At 29.7% G+C, this 14,605-nt stretch overlaps 1 protein-coding gene across 1 annotated transcript; it reads left to right on the top strand.

Moving 5' to 3' along the window:
• Positions 1-7,529: 7,529 nt before the first annotated feature.
• LOC132930421 (basic-leucine zipper transcription factor A-like) lies at positions 7,530-13,438 on the top strand. The gene is made up of 3 exons (XM_060996293.1): positions 7,530-7,771; positions 7,888-8,623; positions 10,361-13,438. Exons 1-3 carry the CDS (start codon positions 7,745-7,747, stop codon positions 11,836-11,838), a joined length of 2,241 nt encoding a protein of 746 aa, XP_060852276.1. The 5' UTR covers positions 7,530-7,744; the 3' UTR covers positions 11,839-13,438.
• Positions 13,439-14,605: the final 1,167 nt, after the last annotated feature.

The following is a 14,605-nucleotide window of genomic DNA, read 5'->3' as shown; positions in this document are numbered from 1 at the left end:
CCTCCTCTTCGATACGCCTAAACTTTTATGATTCATATAATATTATAACGACTCAAGAAAACCGTCAAATCTCAACATATGATTTTTCGACTTGTTCGTGCATAGCACTATTAAGCCGGTCATCAATTTAAAATCGCTCGTCGTGCACGACAGCACGATATAATATTTACAAAATACTTAACACCACTCTTGTTTACGTATATTTCAATCACATTAATACTATTTAATTTATGTTAGGTAATATTTTATAACTTATAATATACAGTATTACAGTATATATACTTAGTAATTAAACACGCCAATTATGATTAGTGAGATAGTTTAATAATATTATTATATACCTAGTCGATACATAATTTAAAATATATATATTATAAAAATTACAAATTACAATAATTATTACCATTGATTTTTAGCTTTAAATTTTAATTAAGCAGGTATTTGCTAGTAGGTAAAACAAAAGTATTAGTAGCAATCATAATAATTACAAACCAATAACAAATTATAAGTGAATTTAATATTTTGTAAAAAGGTATATTAATAATAGCGTAGAATTGAATATGATCGCAATAATGAAATATATTTTTTATTGTACAAATACGATCTTTTTATTAAATAAAAAAATATAGATATTAGTATACTGAGATTATATTCTTGTAATACAATTTTCGATATTGAACTATATTTCAATAATGATTTTAAATAATATGTGTAATATACCTATTACATGCTAGTATACTAATAATACAATCATAGATGTATTAGTGTATGAAAATCGAATTATACATTTTCACACTGCAACTATGTTTAATATAAATTATCTCATGATCTTTATAAAAATCAAGTACCTATAACTACATAGGTATAGGAATTAATAATTATTACAGTAAAATATTTTAGTCATTATAGAAACCTAAAAATACAATACATTTAGTTATATGGGGAGAATTATGGAATTATCAAAACTGTGAGCTTGATAGAATTTTAAAAATAAATTTAATATTAATAAGAGGATGTCAGTGTAATGATTTTGTTTTTCTACTATATCTACGTGCAACATAGACAAAGCACATTCACGTAAAATCATTGATTTTTGAATAATCTTATGATAAAATTAACAATTACTAAAGTTGTAGAAAATAATATTTTGGAGGGTTGACAAATTGGTCTTACATTTTATTATTATTTGAAAAGATTATAAAAAAAAAAAAATTATAAATTTAAATGGGTATTAATTGTTGAATAATATTTAGAAAAATTATATACATACCTTCAAAAATAATATTCTCTATTTGAGCCAGAATGAGAGAACACATAGAGTGCGTTGAGATCCTTTCAAGTATCTTTCATTTTTAACATTCACGATTTATTACGATTACATTTGAATTGAATATGTTATTCATTTTACTATGATTTTGTTGAAATAGTCCTTACAAAAGTAAATTGCAAATAAAAAAATAAATGTAGAGATATATTTCTCGAGTAATTTAAAAAAGCGAGTTTATAAATAAGTTATTACGTGTTTTCATAGTATCTAAAAATATTGCGCGATATGAAATTTATTGGCATCTAACAATGACTTTTTCATAAACATTTGAAGATATACATTTATAAGAAATCTATGACATAGAATTCTTTATACTGCAAAATATTATACAAGGAAGAAATCTAAAGAATAATCATTTTCTTTTACTAACTCGTCCATAAAAATATAATTTAAATGTATTGATTCATTGTCAAAATATAAAAAGCTTTGACTCATATTTCACAATAAGAAATAACCTATTGTAATCGTCTATTTTATACCTTAATGCATATTCATTATTCTATTTGTATAACTATATAATTATTCTATAATGAAATTTATTAATTTAATGTAAAACTATTAAAAAAGAAGACACAATTTTTAAATGATTATTATTATATTAAACAAATTATATACCAAAATAAATAAAACAATTCTTTTAAATGTATTATTTTATAGTTTATTTTTGTATAGTATTGATTTTCTACGTGCGAAAGTATCTTCATGTAAAAAAAACAATATTTTAACTTGATTATGAGTTATACATCAACTTTCTATATGACAAAATATAATTATTAGATTATTAATATCTTAAACGATAAAATTGATTTATTCAACATATTTTCAATAGTAGATACAATATGATATAATAAATACTACATACGAGTACATACTATAGTAGTTATTAATTTTTGAACAAAATCGGTTTTTAATTAATATTAAATTGCATTTATACAATCTATAATTGTTAATTATATCTATAAATGCATGATCTAGATATATAAATCTAAACAATTAAAAACATTCATTAGATTAATACCTATTAAAAGAAGTTATTATATTAAAATAATGAATACAGTTTATGTTATAAAAAGTATCTAATTTACTAATAATGGTATTATAATAATAACATTTAAATTCAAAATTATTTATCTATTTCATTTTTTATTCAAAAATCGATATGTTAATTTTAAACGATAAAATATAATTCCATTCTTGTAAATTTACTATATTTTGCTAAGTAACAGCCTAAAATGATATGCATTAATTTTTAAATTATTAAAATTCAATGTATTCAGGGTTTTTAAAAAGATTTTATAGAATTTCTTAATTTTAAATTAAAATTAAACGTACGTAGATTTTATATAATTGATTATAATTTTAATATGTATACCTTTGGATAAGTAAATTAATTGATAATAAAAAGGAAACAAATTTCATAAACTATTCGTATAGTATTTTTTACAATAGTGTTATTAAATTTACAAATTAATTTTGATATTCAAAATGAACACGTATTATTGTAAAAATAATTAATTAATGTAAACCGTTATATGAAATTTGTTTCGTCTAATTGGAATGTATGCTACGTCCGACCTACTGATTAAAACATAAAACATTTTTTTTTACCTATGTGTAAATATTACGTATTTTTCTTGGACCATACAATAATTTATTGTGTAACATATTATTAATATATGAAATATTATCAATAAGAAATGAAAATAACATATATATAATAGATGACGGTTACATTTAGACATGAAAAAATGTGTATTAGAACCATCGTCCATCATACTATATTAAATCTAAAATACTTTCCCTTATGAATTGTTCCAATATTATACAATAGTCAGTAAACTCAGACAATTTTAATGATTCCGTCTTCAGTGCATAGAAAATAATGAAAATATAATAGGAATTTAATAATTTCTAAATTCCAGCGAAAGTTAAATTACTACATATATATATTATTTTGTTTTAGATTTTAATATAGGTATGCCTACCAAGTATGAAAAACTCCGAATTTATCTTCTCATTATAACGATCAGTGATCACATATACTACTAAAAATTAATAAAACCTAACAAAAATGCAATGGTCATTGACCTAATTTTATGTTCACAATATAAATAAGGCATATGTGTAACACAACTCAATTATTTTAGCTCACCATGCATGATTTTACAACAATTGTTATTGTATCATACATCTGGTTAGATTTGTGTTATACATAATTCATACAGTTTATTTATTTTCAAAAATCAAAATGTACCTATGTTTTAATATGTTGACTAATAACATATTTTAGTGAATTTAGTAGTCCAGATAAAAAAATTCAAAATGGAAACCTCGAAAAAAGTAATTATTAAATTTATCACCTCATAATATTTTATTGAGATTATTGGTTAAAACCTTTTTCTCATTAAAATGTATGTATATTGAAATCTTCGTATGTTAATAAAAGCCTTAGTTTAGCATTTCACTAAAATATTATAGTATTATAATATTATTTTTACGTATTTATTTAATTTCGCTATGTCATTGGTTAGTTTGGTCACGTATTTTGCGTTAGTATATTTCCATACATTTAGTTATACATTTTAAATTAATAAGATGAATTTATTTAGAACTATACAGTCTATACCAGGGGTGGCCAAATCACGGCTCGCGAGCCGCATGCGGCTCTCGTCACAGTCGTATGCGGCTCGCGGTCTTATTTATAAAAACCAAAATATTTTAATTTTTTTTGTATACATTTATAAAAAAATGTTTTTATTGTATTTATTTAAGGCTTTAGTATTATAGTGGATAGAATATAGATTAAATCAAACAAAAAAAAAATTAATTAATATGAATAATAAATTAAAAAATTAAACATTAAGCTAATTTTGTTTGTGTCTACTTTTTTAGTAAGCTTCTTAAGATCTGGTTAAATTGATGTAAAAGCAGTTCTTAGTAATTCTGTAAGATGATCATCAGTCAAATTTGAACGATATTTTGACTTAATTATTTTCATTGTTGAATAAAGTGATTCACATGAATACGTCGTTCCAAAAATTGATATCAATTTTACCGCACAGTTTTTAATATTTGGATATTTTAATATAGAAATATGCTTCCAAAATTCCAATATAGAGGGACAATTGTTTATAAACTGCTTAAGACCTTCATCTTCTAATAACTCCAAGAGTTCTATTTCGAGATCCGCTTTATTTGTGATGATAATTTGGCTCTTGATATAATTTTATTAATACATGTGGCTCGCGTACATAGTCATGTTGGCCACCCCTGGTCTATACAAATATACAATACAAAATATGATAATCTACAAAGCATCAAATGTTAACTTCTCAAAAATGTTATAGTTTTGAATATTATTTTATTTAATTTAATTTTTTAACAATACGGGCTGAGTCTAATTACACAGAAATATATACAATAATAAATTATAAGTTATATATTAAAAATAAATAACAACAAGTAATATTATATTTATATGTATGTATAACAAATTCTAAAAATATGATGGATCATTATTTGCCAAACGCATCATTCTAATGATTAGCTGGATTATAATATTTTAAATATATTACTATAAATCTAAAGACATTATACAAAAGGAAAATCTACGAAGCCAGTTTCACAATTTTAATTTGGTAACAGGAAAATCTAAAATTATTTATGATAAACCTCATGTTAAAGCACTCATTGCAATTAGAATGAAAATGTTAACAAATAAAATGATTTTGTTTAACTTATGGAACTGCATAATTTTGAGTTATTCATTTTTAAATTGCGATACATCAACAATTTGTTACTTGGTTATACAATTAGAAGTTTGTGGTAAGTAGGTAAGTTTATATAGTATAGCGGTGTGTGTGCACGAATAAAGTATAATAATTATCAGTTATCGCAGATTTAGCATAAAAATGAAGTGGCCCGGAGTTATGGTCACCATTCAATATTTTAAACTATTAGATACCTATATGTTATTCAATAACCAATATAGCACTATCCAAGTCCCAAAAAATATAATTAAATTAGATTAAATATTTTACATATTTATAAACTATTCCGGCTGATCGTGCTGGTTACCGCAAACCATTAACAAATATCAAAGCTCACCCATAATCCATTATAAAAAAAAATAATTAATGACAAATTTTTTTGTTCCCGAAATATCACAATAATTCATTTACTATTTCGATGTAGCCATGTAGCATTTTTAAATTAAATTAAATTATTAAACAATATATAGTCTAATAAAAAACAACTAGTTAAAAAAGTTTTCTGATATATACCTTTATTATCTTGATTTTTTATTTAAAAGCTATTATCTTAAGAAATTAAACTTGACTGTTATATACAATTACTTATATTGTTAAAATTTAAAAACTATAAACAAGTATATATTCTAAAATGTAAATTATCGATGTTATAATTATTATTTTTTTGGCTTATGGCTTGTGTAAACGAAAAGTAATAATTCAAAAAAATATGTCAATAAATTATTCACATATGGCCAAAAATATTTCCAAATAAGTTTCATATCATGTATTTTACATTCTTACCTATAGTAAGCAGGTACTCAAAATATAATAAAATAAATTTATTGAAACACATTTTCGAGATATACATTTCAATTTTTTTATATTTTTTATAGTTTTCATTGTTTTTTCCATGATATTCGTGCAAAATGTCTAAAAATATTTTCTGAAATATACATTTGGCATGAACATGAACAAATATATACATAACAGACAATAGTACATACATAAGATAATGCCATATTATTCTTAATTCTTAATAATAACTATTATATAATGTATTAAACTGGAATTCTAATTTTCGTGGTTTACAATAAAGTTGTCCATTTACTTATTATTATATAATGTTAGTATTTAGCAACATTTTTTTTAATAAGTCATAAACTAATTTTTAACTCAAAATTAATTATATTGACACGGTTTTCAGAAATTATTACTATTTAATTGTATACAACTCTTTGAACAGAGTAAGTTTAAGTGGCATAGAAATAATGCGTTTTGTAAAACAATTATATTTATGATAGTTATAATAACATAGGATAAGCGCAATTACAAATAAATAAATTCATATCAAACAGATCTATTATGGTAAACAACACTCTGCAGTTTAGTTTATCATAAATATGTGTTACATCTTACAATATTTTCATGCCACATTGTATTGATTCATTGATTACTTTAATATTGAGTCCTCTCTCATAATAATGGGGGTGTAGAATTTATCACCATATATACATCTAAGACAAAATAAATTACAATACTAAGTAAAAATGGTTCAAGGAAATGGATTTATTTAAAATCAAAACAAAAATAACTACAGATGGATGATACAATAAATTAGGATTAGGTATAGATATTATAATTAGAAAATATCAGCGCATAATACAATGTTGCATGTTCTCTCTCGGATTCACGTAAAACAACGAACATTTACGTTCTGCAAAATCAAATTTGTGTTTTTAGCTGTTATTTTTATTTTTGAAAAATTTCGAAATTCAATTTTTTTTTTTTTTTGATAATATTTGTAATATTTAATAATACTGTTGGTTATATATTTTATGAAATGTTTTTATCAATCCTAAAACATTATTATTGATTTAATTTATTATTTCAGTTACTTACAATGGTACTGCTAGTATCTCGTTCACAAAACCTATAAAGAAAACAAATTAATTTAATTATATAAAAAGAACAATGAAACGTTCGTATTACAATGCTCAAGTTTACTCTATAGTGTTGCAAGGTATTACATAAAACAAGAAACAAGACATAATATTTTACAATAATAATTGTCACAAACAGCAACACGTCATCTGTGTATAGTATATTAATTTAATGTTTATAAAAATACACTACGTGTGTGGTCGGGAGCACACTTTAAGAGTAAATTAGAGACGGTTTGAAAAATACGATGTACGAGGGAGACAAAATACAACATAAATATAATGTATATGTTTGAGGGGCATGGGTTTTACTTTCCTTTATCATTTAATTAGCTTTTACTTAATATTTGTTTTAATTTATTGAACACATGAGTGTGTTTTTATTGCATTGTGATGAGTTTTCCACTTTCTGTCCGTCCACCACCATCTTCGCAATTATTCCGCTTTCTTGATGCGGAACTGTCTAGGATAGAGCTGACCAAAACGGACAGACATTCTTCAGTCGTTCAATAAAGATTTTCCGACACGACTCCGTTCGTCAATCTAGTACAGTCGCTCATGCAAAATCGTTGTGTTTTTATTTAATTTAAAATACTGTTTTTTCTTTTATAATATTATTTTAAATTTATAACGATGATAATATAGTGTAGTTTATTTGATTATTTATGTGTAAAAGTGTTACTGTGTGTTTTGTTTTTAACCAAAAATAATTTTAAAAAGCAGAAATGATTATGGCAAAATTAAATGGCATGGTAATATAAATAGATCTGTATTTTACTACGGAATATACTCTTTTAAATTTATCACTTATAAATTGTAGATTTCATCAAATAACATCGATGCTTAAGAAATTTTTTTTTTTTTTTAGGTTATTTTTTGCTTAGTTCAACTTACGTTGAGCGAAGATCGAATATCCGTGGATACAGTAGGTACAATAACAGCTACTGCGGGTTACTCTATAGCAGATAATCACTCTCCCACTATTAAAAGTCTGACTTCAAGTATAGAATTTTCTGGTGACCACGATTCTTCTAAGGAATCGTCTTCGTCAAGTGAATCTTATTCGTCATTAACACCTAGCCTCCGAAGTTCTCAAAGCTTGTCGTTACGATCCAGACAAGCTAGAGGAAAATCACCGAGTCAGTCGTGGAGCGCCGAGGAAAAAGACCTCGGTAATCCATCTTTTTCATTGACCGATCACCGACTGAATGAACAGCTATATAGTGTTAAACCTCAAACATTTGAAAATCAATCGCCACAATTATCCGATGTAAAGAGTAATGAAAGTGTCGAGAAGTCATCAATCACGTATGGAAAAAAGATGCATAAAAACGACGGGCACGACGATCGACCGGTTTTCAACGATTGGTCCGAAGAAGTACACATGGCATTTGACAATAAATCAATTAGATCCCGTCGAAAGAATAAACACCAATTGGACAGTGAACAGGAAAAAAGGAAAACGCAGAACAAAAAATTAACGGAAGACGGTAGTAATAATAAGGATGGCTGGCAAGAATTAAGTCCCAATATGGAAATCGCTACTGGTATTATTACATCTGTTCAAGAGCACGATACTTCACAAGAATCATCTGGTAGTTCAGGTAAGATAAAATAAATATTAATATGAAAATAATTTTTATACACCTAACAGTTATTACCTATAAAAATATGAGTCCAGTTATTAGGAGTCAATGGTGAACAATATATTATTTGAAAAATTATCAATAAAATATACATTGTATGTATTAATTTATTGATTAAAATATTAATAATTCAATATAATACAATAAATATGGGTCCATAATTATTTATATTTATTTTTAAATTAATATTTATTATTATTGATGGACCGAAAAACTATTTTATTAAATATTATTACATAATAATATCATATTATACCTATTTTAATTTTCATTATTAAATAAAAATATGTATCTTATATAATTAATATATAACATTCAATATTTTTTCAACTCAAATTTTACTTGTGATTATATATATCATATTTTTTGCGTAGAACGTGCTAAATATCGAGATCGAATAAATTAAAAATGTTTTTCATTTTTTTTATCAGCTAATAAATAATATACATTTTAACTAATGCTGGAATTGAAAATAATGAATAAGTAGAATATGTTAAGTGGACAGAGAATTATTTAAATTTTGATATAAATATAATAAGAAATAAAGTCAAATGTACACTTTTGAAACAACTGTTATCTATTAAGATAATTTTTTTCATAACAATATATTATATTCATTATGGTCACTGTGAACGATATGAGCAATTGATCGGTCTAATGTCTAAACTGTTAGGGAAGTAAAACTAAAAGGTAATGTTAATATTGAAAAAATATGGGTGGGTATTTATATTTTATAATTAAATAGTTTATATATATATATAATATACTCGTATTTATTTATACTATCAAGACATAAACAATTTGTGTTTTTTTTTCCATTAAGAAACCCGTACAAGTATAATAATAATGAAAACATAATAAACTTTGTCTGTTTTCTCTTTATGCTAAAAAAATAAAATAATTTTTTATCAAGGCTAATGATTTCTTTATAGTTGATATAGTTCTCTTAAAAATAAACGAATGTTCTATTTATATGTGCAATGTGCATATCCAATAAAATATAAATTGTAATATCTTTGATACACTTAAATTATAGGTACCAAGATACCAACATTTTGATATTAACATACAACTATTATTTACTTAAGCTTTTTTTTAATATTTATACCCAGTATATAGTATATACAATACACATACTGTTATTAGTAATAGTGTAGCATTACGAGAGATATTTATCTTTTAATTAAATTTCATGGTTAATAAAATATATATATTTACAATTTAGCTTATATTTATATTCTTGTCAATACCTCGGCGAATCTATTTAACCATAACAGAATGCACTTCTCATAGTCTACGTGTAGACATTTTGGTTTTTATAAATATCTAATTTTAATATTATCTCGTCATATTAAATATACTAGTCTTGCCCAGCGAACGATTAGTACTGCGCGTTAAACACGCAACCGAACAAATCGTAGTTTGACATTTAATTACGAAGAAAAAGTGTTAAAGATGGGCGTATATATAATATTATAATCGAAACACAATAACACGTCAGTGGTACGCTTTATACGTCGTCATCGTGTTTGATGACGACGAATACTAAAAAAAAAAAAAAAATCGTATAATATCATTATTTTATTATCAATCGCCACGAACCGCTAGCGGTGAAAGTGACTAAATTTTTTTCGTCATTTCAAAATTTAATAATTTTGATTTTTTTTTTTGTTTCACGCGAATTCCGCGGGGCAGAATTGTTCAAGGCCCATCATCATCCGGACCTGTTCCACGAGGACGGCATTTCCAGCGCGGAGGACGCGGTACACCAGACCGAACCGCAGAACTTCGATCACAAGCAGGTGCTATCGAAAATGAATCATTTCGACTTCAGCAACGCCGTGCCGCAGGGCAACAAGTCGCCGCCACCCAGGGAGAAGCGGTTGAACTACTTGCAGCCGGGCGGGGGCGGCCCGCCGCCGGTGGCCAGGTACCCGTTCAGCGGCGCCGGGCCACTGCAACAGACGTCGCAGCAGATGCAGGTGGTCGGGCCGTCCTCGCAGCCGCACCCGGCCGCCGCGGCCGCGATCAACGCAGCCACCGCCAAGTCGGTGAAAATCGAACAGCCGTCGGCCACGCCCAACTACCACAGCATAGTGGTGCCCATACCCATATCGCACCAGATGTACGCGTCCATCGGCGGCGACCCGTCGTCGCCCGTCCACGGCCACCAGTTGGCCAGCAGCACCGTGCAACAGGCGATGATGTCGCTGCCGGTCGTGCACAACGTGTTCTTCAAGACGGACGAGAACGGCGGCGGCAAGACCATGCCGGCCATCGTGATACCGCTGAAACCGGAATACCTGCATCAGTTGCAGCAACAGCACTACGCGCACGCGCAACAGCAACACTCGGCGGGCGACGACTCGCTGAACGCTGCCGGCCACCAGCGGCCGGTGCACCAGGGGGCCGGCAAGGCGTTGCAGTTCCAGCAACTCCACCACCAGCAACAACAGCAACAGTCGTCCGCGTCACCGTCGTCCGCGTCGCCGACGGCGTACGCGCAAAAGCCGAAAACCGGCAAAGTCAAAAAGCCGTTCGGTCTGCAGATGAAGGACAACGACCTGCAACATCGCGTCAAGCAGCCGTTCGGCCTGCAACACCAGTTCTACAACAACCCGTTCGCGGCCGGAGGCGGGGGCGTCGGCCACGTGCAGCTGCACCACGCCGGCCACCAGCAGCAACACGGCGGCGGCCAGCAACATCCGCAGCACGACGCGCCCGACGACTCGCGGTACGCGCAGACGGCAGCCGCGCCCGATTCGGTCCCCATCCACGCGTTCCCGGGCGCCGGCCACCCCATCGTCGTCAAGCGGCCGCACGCTTACGGTTACGCGTCGCCCACCTCGCCGCCGGCCACCAAGTACTCGCAGGCCGTAAACAAGTCGCCACAGCTCCACCACCACAACCACAACAACCACCACCATCACCTCCACAACAGCAACCTTCACCATCACCATCAGCAGCAACAGCAGCAGCCGTCCACCGAGGAACTGGCCACGGCCATCGCGCAACAGCAACTGCTACAGCAGCCGTACAAGGCGACCACGTACCATCCGGGTTACGCGTACCTCAACGGGCCGGATGACGATTACCCGTACAAGCCCATTTACAAGGACATGAACAAGCGCAACGACGTGCTGGTCGTCCGGACGTCCGACGGTCGCAACTGATTGGGCGATGACCTGCGGCGATCGCGATTTCACACCGACCTATTACCCATATTATATTATTGATATATGTCTTATACGCTATAAGAGTGTATTATTGATTATTATAATTATACACGTATACGTGGGCAGGCAATACTACGTTGGCACTTTGGAGTGAAGACGTTTGAGGAGGGTTAACCCGTGTGGCATTTTTTTTTCTTCATATTTTGATATCATTTTTTTTTTTGGTTCGCATACTATACAATTATTAACTGCGGAAAGGAAGAACCCTCCCACACATAAGTATTTTCTCGTGCGCGTGCCCGTGTATACGCATATATTATATTATTATATATACGTACCTATGTCCTGTATAAAGACTAAAATGCTAAGATAAAATAACGTACATCACTATTGTTATTATTTTAATGCGATAAATTATTATTTATAAGTATCTTTATATTATATTTTATGCGAAAATATATTTTTTTCGAGTCGTATTATAATAATTATATTGTAATATCATATTGTGCAACTCGCCATAGTATTCGCGAACAATAAATCAATATATAATATATTACATAAATAATACTTCGAGGAAATAATCTAATATTTTTATTCTGTTCAAATTACGTTTTACAAGTACACCGTCCAACAACATTATTAAACACAGTAGCTTATGCTCCAGCAGTCCACCATATTAACATGTATTGTCGAACAAATTATCATATTAATTTGTGCGAATACTTTCGATTCATCGTTTGCAAAGTCGTACAGAATGCAAATAGCTGAGGTACGAAATTTTCCGACGGCACGTGTGGTGTCATCAATAGTAATACGAGTGTAGTACGTTCTACATTTTGGTTTATTGCCAAATCCTCCAAACACACGTTCATATCGTTTTGACCACCCCCTTTTTCAGTCAACACCCTCAGCTAGGCTATAGATGACCGATGCCAAATTTTACGCTCGCGGAATGTCCCGACTGCGTTTGCGCTGCTTTCACAGGTACATACAATATAAATATATATAAATATATATATGCGCACAATATGTCCGTAATATTATTCCAATTCGCCCATTAAAATACGATTTCCAAGAGAAATGTAGTAGAATTAGTGTACCTATAAATTGAGTAAACACATATACCTATATATATATAGTAAGTGGTCATTGCAGCATATTTTTTTAACACTATCAACGAAATGAAATGCGAACACACCGATTTACGCACGATTATACTGGCTCGCGAATCCGTTACGATGTTATTTCGTCCGTCATTATTCGACGGAATTGTATCATTATTCCGTATACATGCCCATTAATAGAAATATCAAATTCGTTTCAAAATCAACGGACCTTGTCGTTTTCGTCTTGTAAATGCTGTTATTTCGCATGACCGCGTGTACCTATGCAGTTAATGATTCGAACGGTTAATATCGTGTTTGAATATTTATATCGTACAATAGATATTATATATTACTATTTCTATGCAAAGTATTTTTATTTTTACGATATTAAAAAGTTTTTCTACTTGTTATTTTTATCAAATCACTAAAATATATTGTACTGAATAATTGATTAATAACCTATTAAAATGCACAGTGTTAAGTTACTACAATTTTATTGTTTTATTTTGTTTTATTTACTATTACAAGTGGTACACTAGTGAATTAGATACAAATGGTACAATAATAATAATATAATACGTTATGAACTATATTTTACGACGAAATACTATCTTCATCGTTTTGTAAATAGAGAAATACGAATACGATGTTATTCTTTAATGAAATTTAAAACGAATGCAATTAAAAGTAATTTCAGATAAAATGTATAAAAACTATGAAGTACTAAGCGAATAAAAACCAAATGATCACAAGAAGATCACAAATCATTTACGGTTATTCTGCTATTTTATAATGTTTTAGTTTTCGATAAGGGTGGATGATTATCATAAACCGTATCGTTGTCAAGGCTATTGAATTACAACGATTCAGTTGAAAAACTTTAAAAAAAAAAATTATGACTGTCACTGTCAATATTTATACTTCTGTTGATTTAATATAGATAGTCTGATTGGATATGGACAAAAAAAAATCGAATTTAACTGGTTTTTCTTATCGTTATTCAGTTATTGTACATTTGTACGTATATAATATTAAAACCGCAGACACATGATTTTATATTTTAACTTTCAATTTTTTAAGATTAGTCATTTTCAAGTAAAATTTGATAAAAATATAATAACCGTGAATCGAAGGATTATACTATACAATTAAATTCGACTTGTAATTTATTATATGGCTTATGTTTTTTCAATAAAATATAGTAACCGAGTGTCGTGATTCGCAATACAATCACACGGTTGATGTCATGGCGACGTTGACGATGACCGATGTGTGTGCAACATCGCAATGTGCATACAGAGCAATATAATACATATGTATTTAGATAATATATATACCTAATATACATTGTACAGTAATGTCATCCAACGATATAAGGCGCCTGAGCACGAAAACGTGAAATTTAATGATTTCATGCTTTCCCGTGCCCGCTGGCCAGAAAAATATACAAGGTCCGACAGAGAAATATACACTCATATACGCATTTTCGGACGATTCACTTTCAATGATTACCTCAGCTCGATGAATTCGGGCTAAACGGATTTATACATTCCCGCTTTGGAACGCGGACCGCGTTCTATATCATATAGAAAGTGAAATTCACCGTACGGCACGGCAAACAGTTATAATTAGGATTCCGTTTTTATTTTGATTATATT

This window comes from Rhopalosiphum padi, chromosome 4 (genome assembly GCF_020882245.1).
Source record: "Rhopalosiphum padi isolate XX-2018 chromosome 4, ASM2088224v1, whole genome shotgun sequence".
NCBI lineage: Eukaryota > Metazoa > Arthropoda > Insecta > Hemiptera > Aphididae > Rhopalosiphum > Rhopalosiphum padi.
The sequence above is the reverse complement of the archived record's forward strand: the minus strand, read 5'-3'. Positions and strand labels throughout refer to the sequence as shown.